Source organism: Arachis ipaensis, chromosome B5 (assembly GCF_059453495.1).
Source record: "Arachis ipaensis isolate K30076 ecotype BB chromosome B5, ASM5945349v1, whole genome shotgun sequence".
In the NCBI taxonomy this organism is placed as follows: domain Eukaryota; kingdom Viridiplantae; phylum Streptophyta; class Magnoliopsida; order Fabales; family Fabaceae; genus Arachis; species Arachis ipaensis.
Genome location: NC_142440.1, coordinates 3,765,564 through 3,789,063, shown reverse-complemented (window position 1 = coordinate 3,789,063; position 23,500 = coordinate 3,765,564). Strand labels below are relative to the sequence as shown.

The following is a 23,500-nucleotide window of genomic DNA, read 5'->3' as shown; positions in this document are numbered from 1 at the left end:
GTCTGCTTTGTCCCCGTTATATTTATGGGATATGGGTCTCTGCATGTGTATACATGTTATGCCAAGTCATACTGCATAATCGAAGACTAAAAAAAGAGGGGGATTATCAAATATGATTTTCCCGTTGCCAACAATAAAGCGAATTGTTGATCAAACAATAATAACAAAAATAAATAGCTAGGCTTATAAAAAAAAAATATAGTATATAAGAGCAAAAACCGTGTTTAAGAGAGAGTATATTTCTTCGTTATCTACTTTACTTGAATGTAGGGATGACAAAACTCTCTGAGACGCGGGGATCTCTGCCCCGAATGGGGAATTTGACTGTGGAGAATTTTTTTTACGGCGATGGGGATGGGGACAAAATTTCTCCGAGGCAGGCGCGGGGACCCGAGCGGGGATTCCCGTCCCGTTCCTGCTAATCCCCGAAATTCATAAATTTACTGAATTGTCTTTAATAGTGAATTTCTCATATATGTTTTGTAGTCATTTCACACACATATATATAGAAACCTAAAACTCCTAATCCCCATTTGTATAACCCTTCTTCAATTCAAAGATCCCTAACGTTGTCCATATTCCATCCAACCTCTCTGCAGCCACTCTGTCACCACTCTCCCTTCTCACCGCATTGTCACACCTCATGGTGCCATCACCTTCATCGCATCGTGCTCTCTATTTGCGGCGTCCCTTTTCGTAACTCTGTCGTCGTGTCCATTTTTCTCTCTGTTGTCGCGTCTCCCACCTCATCCACTGCTTTGTCCTCGGCTTGCTGTTGCGTCCTCTCACTGCGTCATTTCGAAAGAAGTCACTATCTTGTCGTTTAAACTTTTGGTATAAAATTTTGCTATTTTTGTATAGGATAGATACTTGCAGTTCTATTCATATGGAAATTAATAATTAGTTAGAACTATCGGATAGTTGGGGAATGGAGTCCCCGCGGAGAATGGGGCCTGTGAGAAATGGAAATGGGGAGTAATATTCCTCCATGGCGGGAATGGGGAGCAAATCTGGGGGCGGGGATGGGGAGTACGGAGGCATCCCCCGCCCCCGCCCTGCCCCGTTGACATCCCTACTTGAATGTAAATCTTTGATTTGTAGTGATAACCCATAGATAGTGAAATAATGATCTCAAACATTAATTATTTCAAAGGTGAGGATAAGTATATTTTAAACTTTAATGGGCAATAGTCACCAAAAAGAAAAATAAAATAAAATAAAGGGCAACATGGACTTTAAACGAGCTAATACTTAAAATGGTCTCTGAAATTTGACTATTGGTTTAATTTAGTCCTCCAATCTCTAATTAACCCAAATTGGAGTTAAACTTCAAAATAGTCCCTGAGATTGGCGTCGTGCATTAAAATCATCTCTGAGATCCCAATTGCACCAATTACATCCCTGAGATTGAGAAAAGTGCACCATATTAGTCCCTGACCCATTTTCACTTAACGACGTGATGACATGGCTGGATGACGTGGACGGTAAGTGACACGTGTCACTCCATGATTTGACCACGTGTAATGATATGATGATGTGGTGACCAGTGACACGTGGCATGCTGACGTGGGTAGTTGTGCCACGTGTCACAATGTCATTTGGCCACGTGTCCATTTATGCCACGTGTCGCAATAGGATTCGTCCACGTGTCATCCATTATGTCATCGTTGTAGATGCATCAAATTAGTCCCCCACTTTGCATTAAATAACTCATTTTAGTCGATGAAATTAAATGTCGTGCACCAAACTAGTCCCTTCACCAATTTTTTCTCATTTTTTTTAAATTTAAAATTTTCAATATCTTAGATGCACTAATTTCAATTCTATTTTTTCATATATCGTTTAAATACAAGTGCTTTCATAAATTTTTTTAAGATTTTAGTTTTAATTATATAATTTTTTATTAATTTAACATTGGTAATTTTTTTAATATATAAGTATGTTATTATAAAAAATAATTATATGATTGATTTGATACTTTTTTTTTCATAAAAAAACATGTGCTTTTAACAAGAAATCAATAATTAATATATATATATATATATATATATATATTTTTTTTTTTTCTTATGAAATACACGTTTTCATTATGTGTAAATGAGTTAGATTGAAGGTACTTCAAGCACTCTCACTATCATCTCCGACCTCTGCAGTATAAACGAAAGAGGTCGGAGATGGTAATGAGGGAAACTTGAAATGCCTTCACGTCAACTCCAAGACGTCGGTTAGGGGATCCACAAGAGAAAAAAATATTTTATAAAAGTACTGAAAGAGGTCAGAGATAGTAGTGAAGGTGCTTGAAATACCTTCATGTCAACTCCAAGTCGACAGTTAGGGTATTCGCAAGAGAAAAAATATTTTATAAAAGCACTTTTATTTGAATAACATGTGAAAAAATAGAATTGAAATTAATGCATTAAAAAATATTGAGAATTTTGAATTTATAGAAAAAAAATGAAAAAAAATTGGTGAAAGGACTAGTTTGGTGTACGACATTCAATTTTAGGGACTAAAACGAGTCACTTAATACAAAGTGAGGGACTAATTTGGTGCATCTACAACGATGACATAATGGATGACACATGGACGAATACTGTTGCGACACGTGGCACAAATAGACACGTGGCCAAATGACATTGTGACACGTGGCACAACTACCCACGTCAGCATGCCACGTGTCACTGGTCACCACATCATCATATTATTACACGTGGTCAAATCATGGAGTGACACGTGTTATTTATTGTCCACGTCATCCAACCATGTCATCACGTCGTTAAGGAAAAATGGGTCAGGGACTAATATGGTGCACTTTTCTCAATCTCAGGGACGTAATTGGTGCAATTGATATCTCAGGGACGATTTTAGTGCACGACGCCAATCTCAGGGGCTATTTTGGGATTTAACTCTAAATTGTACGATGAAATTTTAAGACGTGACTCAACTTGCCCCCAGCCCCCATCCATTTCCATCACTGAAAAGATGACGTGACACAATTAAACGACATTATTTTGCTATTTATACCTAAATGACATTATTTTGCTATTTGCACCTAAACGACGTCGTTTTACTCCTCCGCTCTTCTTCTTCCTCCTCCTCAAAAACCTATGTGACAGACATTTAGTCAATTCATATTATCACAATACATTGCAATCACTAATTAGTTGTTATTTGCAAAGTTGTTTAAGTTAGTCATAATAGATTTAACTGTATATGCAAAGAAACTAGTAACAGAGGTAAGTTCTCTTCCATCTATACATGAAACGATCCTAAATGAATAGCAACATTTCTCATTTAAATCAATTCATGGATGCTTCAGCACAAGATAAAAATGAGAGATCTCTTCCTATACCACCACAAATCGTAGACATTCCGCTCTTTCTCTCTTTCCACTTCACATCGAATTTTTCATTCCCTTCATCTTTCACAATTGAAAGATTCAGTAAGGTTTCTTCGAAGACATGCAGCATTGACTTTTAGAGTTGTTCCTCAATGAAATACGACCGAACCAGACGAAGTTTCGTCAACACAAAGAAGAACTAGGCTATGGCTCAACTTGCAGCAAGCTAATTGCACTGATTTGATGCTCCATTGCCACAAACACGCTGGTAGAGTTTTAGTGAAAATAAATAAAGTGAAAATTTTTATATTGATCAAGAAGTTTGTTGTTTGATTTTGCTATACCTCCGATTTCAAGCTCCTTGAATTGAGGTTGCTGCGTTCGAGTTTTAAGTTCCTTCAATTGACTTGATTGTTTGACCATTTTTTTTATTGAGGGTGGTGAAGTTGGAAGGTACGATTGAGGGTGGTGACAATAGAGTGGCAGGAGGTTCAGACATTGAGGACAGGGAAGAAGAAGAGGAGGAGGAGTGAAACGACGTCGTTTAAGTGTAAATAGTAAAACGACATCATTTAATCGTGTCACGTTATCTTTTTGGTGACGGAAATGGATCGAGAAGCCAACTTGAATCGCACCTTAAATTTTTAGGATATAATTTGAGTCAATTAAAAATTAGAGGACAAAATTAAGTCAAAAATCAAATTTCAAGAACCATTTTAAATATTAACTCGACCTTAACCCATTTCGAATATGTCAACTCTTTATGAAAATTTTAACTTTTTCACTTAGGTTTCTTTTATCTTACCTAATTAGGACTTTCTTTTAAGAGTAAACACTAATTCGATTTCCTAATAAAATGGACAGCTTGGACCTTGACCCTATTAAACATGGGATAACGCAAATCCTTTGTCATCTCTATTTAAAACTCATAGTGGAAATTACCTAATTAGCACATTAGGGTGATGACCTGGTGGTTAAGTATCATGCTGGAAGAGATGGAATTGGTTAAGATTGATTTGTCCTTTTATTAGTTTTTAACTTTTTATGATTCCACTGCCGCCAAGTTGCACCTCTACACAAAACCCTCTCGTCCTTTTATTTTTTGTTTGGGGTGGTAGCTATTGTGGGATTTGGAATGAGAGGGTGGTGGACTGGGGAGCAGTAGCGGGTGGTGAATGTTGTTGATGAAGATGGAGAGTGCCTTCGGAGGAGTTGTGTTGTTGCACGTTGACCAAGTAACGGGTCAAAGTGTCTTTTCTTGGTCACATTGTTATTAGAAAAAAAAATATCGAAAATGGATATTTACTTTTTTTTTTCTGTAATACAAAAAAAGTAATTGTTAATATTTAATAGTGCTTAAAATATGGGTCTAAGTTGTCAAAATATTAAAAATTAAAATTTAAAATTTAATGTAAAAAATAAATTAAAAAAATTAAACGCTAAATAACACACAGTCAGAAAATTGTTCCATCAAGATGATCCATAAAGTAAGGAAAAAATTATTTACTTAGTTCAACATGCTGCTCGAAATTTTTCTAAGGTTGTTACCAACAAAAAACATATTATTCCTTCCTCTTTGCAATATAATTGGGAACCACCTCCAATGAATGTCTGTAAAGTGAACTGCGATGCAAGCGTTTTTGAAAATGAGCAATTGGCTTTGGATGTATTATTAGAGATAGCATGGGAATTTGGATGAAAGGTTGTTCTGCCAGTATACCTCTTTCTAGTGTTCTCGGTTGTGAGCTTCATACTATTTGGAGAGGACTTGTTATGACTTGGGATTACGAGTGCAAAGAGGTCATATGTGAAACTGATAATCTTGATGCGTTTCTTCTTGTTTCGCGAGGCACAACCAGCATGATTACGAATGACTCTGATCTGCTTGGCAAAATCAAAGAGATGCTTCAGTGCAATTGAACAACTATTTTAGTGCTCATCTAGCGCACAGTAAACAATTTAGTAGTTACTACCCCTGCTAATAATTTAGACATTATTCTTTTTCTTAGGTCTTTTTTCTTTGTAGTATGTTTAGTCACAAAAAAAACAGACAGTCAGATACTACTCATGAAATGACCTCAAGAAGAAGCTCTAAAGTATTAGTAGTTTAATTAGTACTAATGTGTTAATAATTTGAGTATAATACAGATAACTTTTTGTTATCAATTAATACGAAACATCGTACTCTACCATTTCAGTTAAAGAAAAATATTAGGAGACTAATAAAATTTATTTTTTTATAAGTAATTAATCATAATATTTAAAAATATAAATTAAAAATATATTATTGAATTATGAAATTAAAAAATTAAATTAATAATTAAAAATAATAATAAAAATAATAAATTTTATTAATTTTTTAGTATTATTATTTAATATAATAATTAAATTCGAGAGCACTAGGTATAATTTAATAAAAAATTTCTATATACACTATGGAATAGTTAAAAAAACCTAAAAAAGAGTACAGTGAAAAGAAGATGAATGAATAATAATATTATAATCAAATATAGTGTAATTTCTTTTTTATTATTGTTCTATGAATTTTGAGATATTTTCTTCTAATAATAGCTATTGTAAAGATTTACTCCTTACTGTTAATATATGATGAGTTGATGTTTATAATTAAATTTTTTTATTTTTTCAAGAATGTTATTTTTGTATTATGTAATAGGATTGGTTTATACAACATTATTGTGGTTGATTTTGAATTTTATAATATCGAATCTAAATTATTTAATCTGAATTTTATATGCAAAAAAAGGTTGAAAACGAAAATAATTTTTGACTTATATTTTAGCAATCAAATCGTATTTAGCCCTATATTATATATATATAGGTAAATGCTTATAAAAATTATTATAATAACAGTGTATTAGAATTCAACTCATATACTAGATTAATTTATTAGAACTATTTTAATTTTTAATGCATTTTCCATAAATTTATTATATATTAAAATTATTGTTTTAGTAAAATTATGTTTTTTTAATAACCGTAATAAATATATACTAACAATATAATATAATATAATATAATATTTGACTTAGTATTTACGTAACTAAATTTACAATTATTTATATAATTTTATTCCTTTCATACGTGTATGTTTTGCATTATATCAAAACTAAATTTTTGTATATGGTGGAAACTCAGGTAAAGCCAACTTGTAGTTGATACCTGAGAGTTGTTAGATAATTTGATTGATTTGACTAAATTTTTATTCAACGACTTTTAGGTATCAATTACACGTAAAGTCGATTTCGTCTGAATTTTCAGACTTTATATATATATATATATACCTCGTCCATTTTATTATTACAAACAAAGAAATATAATTTGGACATCATTATGATTTCCATTTCCTTCACTAACTTTTGAAATACACGTAGAAATGAAATGAAGGAAAAACATGAAAAAGAAAAAAAACTGAAGAGGCAATAGTTTTAATTAATTTGGCACCAAAATTTGTGTGTTGGCGCTAAACATTTAAACTTGTTCCGGCGTCTCGAAAAGGTGTTTATTGCATCGCATCCTTTCACAAAGCTACGTGTTCTCTTAAACACACACCCGCTAATTAACGCTTCATATTTTTGATTCTGTATTTCTCTGTATATATATACATAACAATAATTAATCATTTTCATTCATGCACCCTTTCTTCTCCTTCACACTCCATCTCATTTCTTGGTTCAATTATGGACAAAAATGCTTCCTCCTCTTCCTCCTCCTCCTCCTCCTCCTCCTCCTCTCCTTCAACCTCCACCACCGAACAACCACCACCACCGTCGCCGCAAGATGTCCCTGTTGAAGAGCCACCAGTAATTCTGAAAACACCAGAAGAAGTGCTGGCTGAACTCACTGAAAGCGGGGAAAGCCCGCCGCCTCCTCCGCCTTCGGCCGCAGAAGAAGGAGGGATTGGCGGGTCTGCTATGGCAATAGCGGTTGGTGTTGGTGGAGAGGGAGTGGTGTTAGGTGAAGCGGGTTCCGGTGGGAGTGGTGCAGTTGGTGCAAGTAGAAAGAGAAAGGCATCGGAAGTGAAGGACCCTCCAACTGGAACACCAACATGCCCAGTTTGTAACAAAACTTTTGCAAGTTGGAAAGGTGCTTTTGGACACATGAGGAAGCACCCTGATCGCCAGTACCGTGGCTTCTTCAAGCCACCAACTTTCACGTCCTCTGTCGCCGCCGCCGCTACTAGTGGTGCCACCACCCAGGGTATATGTATATCATATGCATGCGTGCATGCATAATTTTGTTATGAAAATTAAGATCAAAGAAAGTATATATATATAATTTCTCGCGGTGTGTGATCATAGGTTAAAAAATTTGGACATGGAAATAGGATGAGTGTTATAAATTAATGTGGTAATTTTTGATGTTTTTTAAAACTATAGGAGATAAAAAATTTTAAAAATTTGGAATATAAATCGAACGGTTCGATTTGTGTACTCCAAATTTTTTTAATTTTTTAAATACAAATCGGACGACAAAAATGAGACCGTCCGATTTGTACTACGTAAATTAAATCATTTCACATTTTAAAAAATTATCACAGTAGATCACAATTTAAAAAAATAACATTGTTAATCCAATATTAAAAATAAAAATACGATGATTTGTTGTCTTTGTTTTTCATTTTTTATTTTTTTATGTGGTTTAGGCTTTGTGGAGGGAGGAAGTAGTGCCGCTTCTGGCGAAGGAGGAAGTGTTGGCGCCGCCGGCCAAGTTGGAGAAGGCGGATCATTTGATCTCAATCAACCAGTAATGGAGAGAGGAGGAGCAGGCGATGGTGACGAAGGAAGGAACGGTGATGAAGGAAAAGATTTAGGGTTTGATCTCAATAAGCCTGCCGATGAAGAAGATAAGGCATGATGATGAGAATTGTTGGAAGATTAGTCAAGTTAATCACATTTAATTTATATTATTGTGCTTCAGTTGTATAATAATATGCATGCATGGTGTTTTATTTTGTTACTTTTATGGGTTTCTTGGTTTTAAGTTTTTCTGGTTTATAAATTAAATTATGTATGGATTGGTTACTTGTTGAAAACAATATATAGAAGTTATGAATACAATAATACTGGTGGTGATAGATATCCTACTTATTTGGAATATTTATTTTAATTTATGAGTAAATATCAGTAATATATAGTCACATCCATGCTCTTTCATTTTGTTGCTTTATATTCATTTCCGGATTCATATTTACCCAAAAATTTTGTTGTATGTGCAACCTTTTAATTAAGCAATTTAGATACAAAATCTTTAGTCATCCTTATAAATTAAACCTGAAAAGTTATATAATTATATGAGAGGTGTTATTAATATATCCATACTTGTGGCAACATATCCAAGTGACTAGATTCCATGTGTGAAATTTACTAATTTAGTGGCTTAGATACATATATTGGAATTGACATAGAGATATTGATGGATACATATATAAATAACCAAATATATAAGTAAATAAAATTACTTTTAAATAACTTATTAATTAATGATAATTAAAACATTTCGGTTTAATTTTCAATATATAATTTGTTACTTATATCTTTTTTTACAATATATATTTTATAAATACCAATTTTTTTTTTTAATTTTTAGTTTTATTTCATTCGTTAACTAAAATTTTCTTTTCTTTTTATGCCTTATCTATTTTTGTTTGCTATACACACCTCATGTCTCCCTTTTTTAGTAATATATTTAAAATTATAATCTTATTTATTTTTTTTTATGACACTTCACTCATGTCACTCAGTTTATCTCTGCCTTCTTTTGTATAAATATTAGATTAGATTAAGTGATGGACGAAATTTGACAAAATAATAATAGGAAAAAAAAAAAAAGAATATAATCCATCTCAAAATTTTACCTATGTTAATTATTTATGTAAATAGGTAGGGAGTGCGGAGTATCTAATATATATTCATATAGCATATATAATTAATAATTTTCATAATGTCTTTTTCATATAAAATTAAACAAGAAAAAAGAAAATTAAATTAAAATATATTTTTTATTATAAATTAAAATACATTCAATCAAATTATGTTAGCACATAAAATTAAATATTATTTTCTCTATTTTTATTTCTTTTAAATCTTTTTCTAATAATTTAGGTATTTTTTGTATTCTTTTGTCATATAAATTAAATATAAAGGAAGAGAGTAAAAATGAATTAATAATAAAGAGATTTTTTAAAATAATTAATTAATAACAAGTTCAATAATAATAATAATAATCTATTTGACCAAATTATAATTTAATTAATTTCATAGATATCTTACCATATATAAGAAATGTATTTCTTTTATATATGAAGCATCATCAAGCATCTTGATGATAAAAAAATTACTATATATATTTATTTTTACATTTTGCTAAATTTCTGTCATACAAATGAAACAAATAATAAAAGAAGCTATATAAAAAGAATTTTGTTAGGTAGATAATAATTTTTGTGAATAATGTAAACAATAAATTTTTAAATTGACTCAATAAAGTAAAAACATATTACACTCTTGAATTATTCGTCTAAATTTTAATATTAGGATAACCATCTACATACCTAGTGAATTGAACATCCAATATATCCATTATTCACACTGTTTAGTATTTTTATTGTCTACCTATAATTTTTTATATATAAAAAAAAAAGAGACAACACTTGGCCAACTTTTGTAATCCAAAGAAGTAAATAACATAATTAGGGATTAATTGACATTAAATGTTCCTTTGTACTAATTATACTCATTCCACCACATGCCACACTTTTCATTCCCTCTCGAGAAGCCCTATTGTATTGTTCATACCACTATTAGCACACATGTATAGCTTACCCACGAAATATTGGCAACGATTTTTTTTGACCCCACGAGAATAATACATACACATTAATTAATTTAAAATATTAGTTGTACATTAAAATTAGCTATTAAAATTAGTCATTATATATTTGTATATAAATACATGAATTTAGTCACCAAAAAAAAAATACATGAATTTTATTTTGATGTACTATCAGTACATAGTAATTTTACACGTACATTCAATTACTTAACATCATATTCACAAAAATAAAACTAATTTGGATTGGTCGAGTGGTCAGATCACTCGTCAACTTTCACCTGTCGGGTTAGGACATATCGGGAGAAACAAAAAAAATATTAACAAAAATAACTACCTTTTATATTAACAACGTGAATGATTATCCAAAAGAACAAATATCATTACACGACTGTGTAATAGATATATAATTTAACTAATTTTTAATGTAAATTTTATATTCTAATATATATTTTACCTTAATAATTGATTTTAATAGTTAATGTTAATATACACCTAGCTAACATAATTATATGAATTAATATAATTACTAATCATATAAAAATATTTTTATATAAAGATAATAATTTAAAGTTGGTAAACAACTTTAATATTTATATTAAATTATTGAAAAAATTTCACTCTCCTCCCTTGTGAGATGTTAAAATGACACTTTCCTCCCCTCTATCTTATAAATGTATATTCTTCTCCCTTCTAACTTTTAAAAAAACCTCCTCTTTAATCTATTTTAATTTTTTGGTGTTAACTAATATTAACTTTATCCATTTTTTAAGAAAAAATTAATTATTTTTTGAAAAAATACCCAATAACAAAAATTTTATTTTTTATCGTTAAATTTTGCTTACCAAATACCCTTTAATAAATAATTTTTTTATTAAATTGTATTTTTACCAAAATAATTTTTAAAAGATTAATAATTAAATTATTTTTTTAAAATACCTACCCTTCAATAATTTTTTAATTATTAAATTGTGATTTTACCAAAATTTTTGTTAGCAATTATTTTTATATTTTACTATTAATTTTTTGATATCAATATATATTATTTTAACATTAAATAAAAAATCTTACCACTGTTAATATGTATAACAATTAATATATATTGATATTGAAAAACAATCTTACAAGAAATTTTTATTTAATGTTAAAATAATATATATATAAATATCAAAAAATTAATAGTAAAATATAAAAAAAATTGTTAACAAAATTTTTGGTAAAATTATAATTTAATAATAAAAAAATTACTTAAGGGTATTTTAGAAAAAAATAATATAATTATTAAATTTTTTTAAAAATATAATTTAATCAATAAAAGAATAATTTATTAAAAGGTATTTTGGTAAGCAAAATTTAATGATAAAAAATAAAATTTTTGCTAATGAGTATTTTTTAAAAATAATTTATTTTTTCTTAAAAATGGATAAAGTTAACATTAGTTCATACAAAAAGTTTAAAATGGATTAAAGAGGAGGTTTTTTAAAAGCTAGAAGGAAGAAAAATGTACATTTATAAAATAAAAGGGAGGGAAGTGTCATTTTAATATCTCATAGGAGAGAGAAACGGAATTTTCTCTAAATTATTTGATATAATAAATATTCATATTTTAATGATTATATTAAGATGAAAATATCTAGACGTAAATAGTTATTATTAAATAAATAATATAGACTATTAATTGAGTAAAGGATGATTCATGCACCTCCCATATATATATTGACATGCAAATATATATCCTTTTATCGCACAATTTCCTTCTCAGGCTCACTCTCATTATCAAAAAATGGAGAAGAACCATTCTACCTCTGCTTCCACCACCTCACTTCCATCCTTGTCCCTTTCAACTCCCGTTACTGAACCACCATCTTCACCACTTGTTGATCAACCCAACTTAAGTGGTGAAGAAGAAAAACTAAACATTCTTAAGACTCCTGAGAAAATTCTCACGGATCTCACAACAAATAATGATGCTAACGGAGGAAGCGCCCTTCCACCATCATCACCACCACCATCACCACCGCAGATGATGGTAAGTGGGGCTATTGCAACTGCGGTGGGTGGTGGTGCAGTGGTTTTGGGTGGTAATAACATTATTGGTCCTATTAAAAGGCGAAAGGCTTCCGAAATTATGGATCCTCCAAGCGGTACACCAACATGTCCAATTTGTAGCAAAACATTTTCGAGTTGGAAGGGAGCTTTTGGACATATGAGAAAACACCCTGATCGCCAGTACCGTGGCTTCTTCAAGCCACCTACTTTCGCCCCTTCCTCTTCAAAGGCCGCCACCAATGCTAGTGGCAACCGTCACGAGGGTATAACTTGTCATACAATTATTTATTTTAAAAGTTTAAATTATTAAATAGAGATATATAAGTATAAATTAATTAAAAATTGAATTATTTTTTTGTGTGTATTTGATTATAAGATATTTGAATTTTAATTCAGTCAATGTGTTATATATTGTGTTTGTATAAATGTGGCTGTTTTATTATTTTGAGCCTATTTAGTTAGTGTCTATGTCTATTAAAAATATGAATGCCGTAAGCCTGTAATATATATGCATCGTTTGTTTAATGAGACACAAAATTATAATAAACATGATAACACATATAAATATAAAGATGAAAATTTAGGTACGGTCAATTTTATCATAAAATTAATAGTTAAAAACAGTTAAATGATTTGAATAATTTGACTAAATTTTTATCTAATAATTCTTAATTATTAATTTTATATAACTCCACCTGAATTTTCACCTTTTACTTTTATCTTTCTTCCTTAGTCTTCACACCCTCCTTTCTTTCTTTATGCCTCCCATCTAAACCGTCGTCTCATCTCCTCTGTCTCTCTCCACCGCCCCTATTCCTTTATCCTTTTTTGCTATCACTTCTTCTCCTTTCTTGCCTCCTCCTTTACTGTTTCTCTTTCTCCTCCCTTCTTCCGTGGCTCTCTGTTGTCACCATAGCTAACTCATCCATCATCATCTATCTCTTTTCATCTTTGAGCCTCTTTCTGTTAAATTCATCATCGTCTATGCCTTTGCTAAATTAACTATTGTCGTCGTTACTTTCGCGTCTCCCTCTACATATTTTGATTTGCTTTCGTCTCTCTGCCTCTTCAAGTTCCATCTCCGTCTCTCTTCCACCATTTCTCTGCTTCTTTTTCTCGAAGTCATATCTTCATAGTTTTCTGTTTTATTGGTTATGCTAGGTAACCAATAACTTTTTTAACAACATGAACAATTACTAATCAAATCAAAACACACTACACCTCCAAATTACTACCTAAATCTTAATATTAGAATAACCATCCGCACACCTAGTGAAATGAACATCCGATATATTCATTATTCATATTGTTTAGTATTTTCATTGTCTACCTATAATTTTTTTATTTATTTTTTATTTGGATCGAATGTTGATTAAAAATTGTATTCACATGCATGTTAAATTGAATTGGATTTGATTTTTTAATTTGTTATCTGGTTTGCTATTTTCAATAGTGATAATTTGAACTGAAATGGTGATAAAAAAAAGTGGTGATGGTGATTTTAATGGTAGTAATTTAAACTGAAAGATGGTGGTAGTAGTTTGTGACAGAAATAACATTATCATTTTATTAAATTGATAAATTATAAGTAGTGTTATATACTTAAATACCAAATAAGTACTTAAATTTCATGTCTTGTGTTTATGTCATCATTTTATGTTTTTATATCAGTGTCTTATTTGTCTCCACCCACTAACTAGATGGAGTCTTTTGTAATGTTTATGATGTTTCATGTCATTCACGGTAAAATGTAACATCAGAGAATCAATCTAATGAAGAATCTTAATTATACATGTGAATCTAAGAATAAATTCTATATGGATCTAAAATTCTATATCTAGTTTGATAATATTTGTGTGCATGCGTGTTTCTCTAAATAAAAAGGGTAATGATAGATAGACAAAAAAAATAATCAGAATTTGTCATATTTAGTATTAATTAATTGTCGTAACAATTAATGAATACTAAATAAGGCAAGTTATAGCTGTTTTTGGCTGATTTTCTTTGGTTACCAAATATTTCCGAAATAAAAATATCTGAAGTAGGACAAGTTTTAATATCTTTTATTTATTGCTACTTAATAAAATGAATTTCGCATATAAATGTGAGTATGTAATGAACTAATGATCCATTCATTGTCTTTTTCAATTTTCCATTTTGTGACGTATGTGGTTTAGCTGCTGGCGAAGAAGGAAGCAGTGCTGCCTCCGGCGAGGTTGGAGAAGGTGGAGCTTCACCGGCGGTTCGCAACCTGCTGTTTGACCTCAACCACCCAGTGGAGGGAGTCAAAGATGAGGAAGAAGGCAAAATCATTTTAGGATTTGATCTAAATGAGCCTGCTGTCGAAGAAGAAGAGGAGGAGAAAGAAGACAAGCCATTTTAATGAGATGCTGGAAGAAGAATGAAGTAGTAATAATAAACTAATAATAATGCGTTTTGTGTTTTTCATATGTGCATGAATTGTGATTTTGAAGTTTTTTACATTTTTAAGCAATCATAAGATGGCACCATGTGTCCTTGAAATTTCAAAGTATTTACCTGCACCTACTTTTGCTATATTATTATTATTATTATTATTATTATTATTAGTAAATGAACTTTATATTTAAGAAAGATAAATTATATTTGACAAAAATATTCAATCATTAAATTTTAGTTGACTCTATTTAAAAAACACATTAAATTCTAAAATTAACTCTGCGACTAATTATTTTCAATATTCAACCTCTTGCTATGCCTCCTCCTTTGTTTTTTCTTCTTCCATCATAGAAATAAAATGAGAAACAAAAAATTCTAAATCCATATTTATCTCTTTTCTAAATCTGTCTACCTCCCTTCTTTCTAACTCATCACCTAACATTATCATTTAATTTTCAGGTGCTAATTCTCGAAAGAAAATAATCCACAGATCACAACAACAACAATGTGGTCATGAACAATAATAATAATCTATTAATATCTTTTGAATTTCAATTTTCACAACAACAATAACAACAAACATTAAAACTTCATGGATTTCAATCTTCATCATATTCTTATTCTTCTCTCTTATCTCTATTCTCATAATATAAGACTTTACTTCTCAAATCAAATAACAAAGGGACAAAATTGAACAATTTTTCCAAACTCAGGTACCAAATTATTCATTCTTTTTTAATCACTTTTTTTTATTGGATAAAAGTTCAAAACAACCAATCATAACGCTTCCAAGATCAACATTATCCTTTTCATCGGATTCACTTTGCTCTAAATCTTCCTTATAGTTTCCATTTACTTTTGGCGATCGCCGATGCGAACGATTTTTCTCCTCAGAATAGGGTTTAGGAGTTGTGGCGAATATTGGCAAAGAAAAGGCAGAAACACTACCAGGTGTTGTTGACCGCCATGAAAGAGGTGGTGGCACGGCAGCTCAGAAAAAAGGAGGCGGAGGTTGAGAAGGCCATATGGCAAAACGCCGAACTAGAGGCACATGCCCCACAGCTTGTAGCGACTTTCAATTTTAAAAATATAAATATAAATAAGTTATAATTTATTTTATAAAATTAGAATTTTTTTATTTTTAGAAAATTATTTTTATTATTAGTAATTGAACTAATTTTATAATAATTTGAATTTAATCAAATCTATATTATTATTATTATTATTATTATTATTATTATTATTATTATTATAAACATTGGATATAATTTTTATGAGTATTATATGTATTATAAATTTATATGATTTTACTCCCTAGTATTATAAATTTACTGTTGTTATTATAATTACTACGTTACTATTATTATTACTATTATACGTTTATTATTATTATTATTACTACTACATGATTATTATTACTATCACTAGTATTATTATTACTATTATTAATCGTAAAGCATGAAAATAAAAGGCAGTTTATATTTTGCATTAAGTTACGTATATATTATTATTATCATTATATATTGGATTGTGTGTGTATATATATATATCATAAGGCTTATATAATAATAAAGAAAGCCAAGGCGGTGGCTTATAGGCTTCCTTAAGCCATACGCACACACATATATATATTGTGTGAATATCGTAAGAGAACGATAAAAAGAAAAAAAAAGGAAGAGCGTAGCCGAGAGAGAATAAAAAAAAGAACCTAAACCTTACTAAACTTCTGGTTTCGATTTCTTACAATCCGTAACTCCAATAAAAAATCTAACCCGATAAAAGTATTTGTATCGTCTTCTTCTACACGTTGGCACCATTTTTGATCGGTGGAAATTGACGGTGACGTAACTTCTCTACTCTTTGAGTTTGGCCAACGAAAGATTTAGGAGGCACAGACGATTCTGGACGTTTTCTTCTTCGATAGCTCGGTCAGAAAGCTTCTCCAGAGCTTTGAATATTTTGATTCCGTACGAAGGTATGGTTTTGGTTTCTTGTAGTTAATGTTTAATGTCACATGAAAACTTAGGCTAGAAGACCTTAAGATAGGAATGAAATGAATGAATAAATGATGGATTGTGTATATGGTATAAAATGTGAGGTTTAGCTATTGTCAATAATTTGCTGTTGAAGTTGGTCAGTTTTGGAAAAAGATTTAATATTGGTATTTATTTGATTTTGAAATAATTTGTTACTGAAAACGATTTGAAGGACTGAGAGGTGTTTGATTTGATAGTTGGGACCCTTGAGGGTGGCAGAAATTCGAGTTTTAAAGGAGATACTGCCAAAGTTTCTATAAGAATTAGAGTTTTGATTTGAGGTGTTATTCTAAAAAGGAAAGAGATTATCATGTAGCTTGTGTATTTGAGACTATTTGTTGACCCTCTGTCGCAAGATGTGACTGGGCACTCTAACTCCCCGGATTCCCCCATGGGCATGCATATAGATATGAATATTGAATATTATTGAGCTTGGAGTTTAACTCCATGGAATACTATATTATTGAGCTTGGAGTGTGACTCCATGGAATATTATATTTGAGCTTGGAGTTTAACTCCATGGAATATTATTGAGCTTGGGGATGCGCGCACAGAGGGACTGTCCAATGGTTAACTACCAGGACATGTCGGGTTGGCTGTATAACCGACAGATGAGACTCATCAGCCATAGGACAGGCATACATCATATGCATTTGTTTGCTTTGTTTGGGTGTGCACTGTTTTAGTTTGCTTAACTGTTAAATTCTGCTTATCTGCTACTTGTTCTACTTGCTGTAAATGCTTCTCTATTTGTGTTTTTCTTGTCTGTAATGTTGGTCTATGCAACTAAGAGGCCCCTTGTCTGGCGGAGGAATGACGAGGGTTGTTCCACCAAAGATTCGGAGAACTGGAGGAGTCAGAAAGTGAAGTATTAAGTTAAAGTCAGATTCAGAACTAGAATACCTCAGATAACTTACCTAACTTTTGGTTTAGTTTATTTTCCTTAAGAATGATTCTGAGTGTCGGAATTTTAGGAATGCCTCTGGCTCTCCCGAGACCTTTTACATTAACTATGCAGGCACCTTTACCATACTGAGAACCTCCGGTTCTCATCCCATACTATGTTGTTGTTTTTTAGATGCAGGTCAAGAGACACCTCGTTGAGCGTCTGGGTATTCTCCTTACAAGCGAAGAACTACCTTTTTGACTGTCATATTTTGATTTTGGGCTATGTATACATGTTTATAGAATCTCCACATGTACATTTTGTGTTTTGTCCCTCCTAGAGGTCGACTTGGAGATACAGGGGTTTACTTTGTGGTTTGACTTTTATTTTGGGTTGTATATATATAATCATATACTCTGGCCGGCCTTAGCTTCGCAGGTCGAGTCTGGAGCTTGCTATATAAGTTTTGGAACTCTGATATGTATATATGTTTTCAGCTTCCTTTTGATTTTTTCCTGTCCGTTTTACATATATCCATGCGAGTGTGACACGATTTCCTGTTTATCGTTTTTGATTAGCTTATCCTTCAAGGCTCCTAGATATGACTTCATCCAACTATATCTATGTACATATCCTTTTCTTTTAGAAGTCGTAATACCTTGCCACCTCTGCTTTACGACTTAAGCGTAAGGCCCTGTGTGGTAGGGTGTTACACAGCTCGCGGCAGAGGCGCAAGTGTGAATAATTATGGACAAATTTGGAAAGGAAATAGATTTGGCCTTAGGGTTCTTTTGTTTCCCATTTTGTTTATACAATGGAAGAAGAGGAAAAAGAAAAAATGAAGAAGGAGGCATATCAAAAAGTTAAAAGTTGAAGATGATTGGTGATAAAGTTAATTTTTGAATTTAACGTGGTTTAAATAAAATTAATAAAAATTTAATAGTTGGATATTTTTGTCGAACACAATTCATCATTTATGGATATAAAATTTATTTAATTCTTTCATAGTCAATTTTATTATTAGCACTCGAATCTTTCATAGTTAAAAATAGCTATTTACTCTTAGAAAATAATACGTTTTCTTTCATTATTGATAGGAATGGTGGACTTGCCTCTCTTTGTTTTTCCGTTAAATGATGGTAAACTACGAAAACTGTTTTCTAATCTTTGAAAATGTTGACAATTTTTTTTAAATATTTTAAAATACTATAAAAATGTTCAACCATAAAAAATCCTTTTTTTATATAAGGAAATTGGTTGAAATGACAAACAAAAATAAACATGTGACATCCCTTGTATATTGAATCACGTTCCTTAGTTTAAAACTCTAATTTTTCCAAATCAAAATCTAAATTAAATGCACAATAAATTTAACAAAAATTGCATCTCTAATTGTTCAAGTTCTGCCACCACTACCAGCAACAATGGCGATGGAGCATAGTGAAGATGCGACTTAAATGGACGAAGAATCGAAGCCTCAACCATATCATTAACAAAGAAAACGATCTGTTTCTCTCCTCTGGAGGTTATGAGTCACAAAAGAAGGTTAGGAATTGGATGGATGAGTTCGAGAAGTTTCCATATATATATATATTTCTAGAGTAAATGGACAAAAGTATTAAGGTCATAAAAATACATATGACAGAATCAAAATTCCAATGTACACATCGAAGATGACTAACAACAGACAAAACTAATATGCCGTTAAAAGACTCCGTTTCTGTTAAATTTAGTGTATATATATGTTGGCCACTAAAACGGTGAATCGGCACTCCTTATCATTGTTTAGGATATCTGATGTGGAAAATAACAATTTTGCTTGTTTTAAAATCAACAAAATATTATTGTTAAAGGGTAGAGTGTTGTTTTTTTGAAGCAGAATCCCAAATAACCATTCTCGTATACAATTTAATTATCAACTTCTTAAGGTCACTAATTTCAGCTCTTATCCTAGTATTCAAGTTCAACATCAATTTCGAGCGTTGCAACAGATAGGTCCATCCATTGACTCGAAATATCATTCTGTTCTCCAAAAAGTGAATGTTGCAACAAATTAGCATCCAAAATAGCTTTGTTGTTGTACTCATCTTGAACTTTATCAAGCCAGACAAAATACTCATATCTCAACTCAGATTTCTGCTTCATTGAAGATAAACAGAATAAGATATGAATATAAAGGAAGACTTCCAATAAACACAGTTTGAAACCAAGTTGCAAACGCACACCTTATACAAAGGACAACAAAAGAACCATCTTTTTGGATTCTCTATTGTTCGCGACTTTAATTTAACAACACCTCAATGCTATAGTAGCATTTGTCACCATTGAAAGGGTTTTTTTCCTTCTTCTTTCTCTTCCATGCAGCAGCTCCGATTGATGATCTACCAGAATCACTTAAGCTGTTTTTCCGTGAAGTGCTCTCTTCCAATCTTCAAATCTCATCTCTAGACATGTCTTCAACCTCTCACCTAGTTGTCACCTCTAGCGAATTTTGTAAAACTAGAGTTCAATCAATTTATGACTCAAAAACGACGTTCTACCCTTTAATAATAATATTTTGTTGATTTTAAAATAAACAAAATTGTTGTTTTTCACTTAGATACCCTAAACAATGATAAGAAGTTCAACTCAACGTTTTGATGTGGTCACATATATACTAAACTTAACGAAAACAAAACTCCTCTAATGGCAGGTTAGTTTTGTTCTCATTGTTAGCTATTTTTAGTGTGTACATTAAAATTTTAATTTTGTGGTGTGTACTTTTGTAATCTCAAAAATTTTTTTATGTATTTTTTGTCTATTCACTCTATATTTCTATATGCAAATTGCAGTAAAATTGATCCAAAACATGATTTGATGGAAAAGAAGGTGGTTGAAGTTCTACACGCACGAGTTTCTGAGTTTGAGTATTCACATAAGAAAACAAAAGAGGTACTATCCAACAGGATTGAAAACCCAAGAAGAATAGAAGATCAATAGATGCCACATTTTCACTTCCATTGCCAAATCAACCATTGTTGTCAAACTCGCGAGTTAACTCGTAAACTCGTAGGAGTTTACGAGATTAGGTAGTGGAATCGAGTTAACTCGGACACAAAAATTCGTTTATGGGTAGACTCGGTTAAACTCGCGAGTTTATTCACGAGTCAGCGAGTTTGCTTTGGTTGGCCTTTTTCGCCAAAACGGTGCCGTTTTGAGCCCAAAAAAAAAGAAAGGCAGCAATGTAACCCACTAACCCTAATGGCTAAACCCCTCACTTTGCTCGTACTCACTCTCTTCTCCAAGCCCTCTTTGTCTTCGCATTTTGTCGTCCACGGTCCATCCCTCGCCGCTGTCCGTCCGCGGTCCCTCACTGTCGTTCGCTGTTCCCCAAACCGCCGTTCTCTCACTCTCGCTCTCTCATTTAGCTCGACACACTCTCACTCTCTCACTCCCTGTGCTGCATCGAAGAATGCGGACTCGTGGAGCCTTTGTCGTCCGCCACGCTTCCGTCGGTCGTCGTATCCTCTGCCGGTCATCGCGCTTTCGTTGCTCGTCGTGTCCTCAGCCCGTCGCTTGTCTGCACAGCACAGCACAGCAACGCCAGTGTCAGCTGAGCCTACTCCATTCAACCATTCAAATTCAGCCTTCAAGTATGTTTAAAAAAAAATTAGTTACTGAATTGAATCAATTGATGCATTTGGTAGTTGTTACTTGTTAATGTGAGTTTAATCTATTTTGAATTGCTGCATTTTGAAATTTGTAGTTGTTACTTCTTATTTGTTAGTATGTGTTAGACTATTAGTTGTTATTGAATCTAAAACTCTGAAATCTGAATTTGTTGTTATTGAATCTGCTAATTTCTTTTATAGCTTTCTTTTCGGTATTCAATAGCAAATCTTATTTAATTATTTTTATTTGATGTATCTATGAAATTTTTCTTCATTTTTCAAGTCAAATCTTCCCTCAGGTGTTGTTATAATTGAATTTTATGTAAGTTTGGTATGTTTTGTCGAAGCAAAATGTTTAAAGGATTATACAATATGATCCTTAAAGTAGAATCAAATTTCTTTTTAAATCTCTTAATCTTTAATGTAGTTTAGGGTAGTTTTATTTAGACACAGAGGTATCTTAGCTAAATCACCTGATAAATTTATTAACTATGAATGAGGTCTTACGTTTACATTAGATATAGAAGAGAAGTTGCTATATGGTTTTGGATTGATTATCACGTACAGTGGAAATAGAATTGTGTTCTAACTTCTAACCGTCTATTACATTATGTTAGTTAATTATTTGTATTTCTTTGTTCTTCTATTTGATGCCAAATAATTAGTTGTTACTTCTTACTTGTTAGTGTTACTGTATTAGTTAGTTGTTATTGAATCTGAATGTCTAAAATTTTGAAATCTGAATTTATTAACTTTGTTAACAAGGATAAATGGATAATTTTGCTTAATTATTTAGTTTGTACTTTGTTGATTTGTTGATTTAGAGACAAAAATACAAAATATCTGAGAATATTGGTTTAGGGATAGGATCTTCAGTTCCTAATATTCCTAGACTTACTGTTTCTAGGAGAAAAAATGCAACTGGAAATAGAAGTGATATAGGATGGAAACATGGGATTGATGTTCAAGGCAATGGTAAAGATGATGTTTTTGAAGATGAAGATGGTAAAGATGATGATGTTGATGCCATGAATGGAAGATGAAGATATCGGAGGATTTTAATTTTAGACTTTTAGTTTATTAGAATATTTAATTGTTGTTTTTTTTTTTTTTTTTTTCCGGTTGTGTTTTATAAAGCTTTAATTGTGTGATTGTGTGTTTTATGTTGAACTAGATGCATACTTGTGAAGGATTTGAATGTGTGTTCTAGAGTACTTGTTATAATTATAGTATTATGTTAATTTATTATGTATTTTGAAGTTGAAATTGTTAAGTTTGATGTCTATATTTGAGTAAATATATATATTATACACGATATATATATTTTTTACAAAAAATTTATAAAAAGTAAACTCGTACGAGTCTACGAGTCGAGTCTATCAATCGAGTCTAGGTCAACTCCACGAGTTTACCTAGACTCGCGAGTTTAACAACATTGATATTAACATATTCTTTTAACTAGTGTAAAATCCGCGCGATGCGCGGATTGTATACGTAATCTATTTATTGTATTCGTATATAAATTGTTTTTAAGTTGAGTAGTTCATATTAATTAGTAAATTTAATTTACTTAGTATGTAGATAACCTAATTAGTAATATTAATGTAGAGCTTGACTTAAAAAATTAATATATGTTTAAAAATTTCTATGTAAAATTAGTATTATATATATTTAAAAAAAACTATAGAAATAATTTTTGTTAATATATTAATAGACCATTACGTAAAAGGACTCATTGTCGGTCACTTAAAAGATTTAAAAAAATACACTAATTATTATTAATTTAATATGGTGCACAATTTATAAAAGAATGCTCTCATATTGGTCAAAAATAATATAGTTAAATTTTTTTTAATAGCATTCATTAGAAATATTTTTTAATAAAAATGGTCTTATGTATAATAGCCCCTTTTTTTATATATACATAAAATTGGTTACCTACCTCATCAGTCACTAATGAGTCTTACTGTGTGCACAATATTTTTTTTGTTTCATTTTAAATCTATCTTTTAACTAACGTTAGTTTTCTGATTTTGATAAAATTGTTTAAAATTTTGATTTATGTAATTATGCTGAATTGGTTGGTTGTGGCTGTATTCTGATTGTTGAGAATAAATATTTGCTGTTAATTTTAGTTATTTGATGTATCGGAGTGGTCGTGGAACTGATTTGCGACTGGTTGGATTTGATTTTAATGGTTGTTAATGTTAACTCATGAATAATTAGAATTAAGTCTGAGAACTGTTAAAAGATTGAAGTTGAATTATTGAAT

At 31.1% G+C, this 23,500-nt stretch overlaps 1 protein-coding gene across 1 annotated transcript; it reads left to right on the top strand.

The window, feature by feature from the left end:
* The first annotated feature begins 11,948 nt into the window (after window positions 1-11,948).
* Window positions 11,949-14,749, top strand: LOC107639974 (uncharacterized). Its single transcript, XM_016343528.3, has 2 exons — window positions 11,949-12,501; window positions 14,416-14,749. Exons 1-2 carry the CDS (start codon window positions 11,973-11,975, stop codon window positions 14,619-14,621), a joined length of 735 nt encoding a protein of 244 aa, XP_016199014.1. The 5' UTR covers window positions 11,949-11,972; the 3' UTR covers window positions 14,622-14,749.
* The last annotated feature ends 8,751 nt before the right edge of the window (window positions 14,750-23,500 follow it).

Coding starts and splice junctions, on each gene's coding strand:
- LOC107639974 (XM_016343528.3), top strand. CDS start 11,973: ATGGAGAAGAACCATTCTACCTCTGCTTCCACCACCTCACTTCCATCC. Junction 12,502..14,415: donor TAGTGGCAACCGTCACGAGG/GTATAACTTGTC, acceptor TATGTGGTTTAG/CTGCTGGCGAAGAAGGAAGC.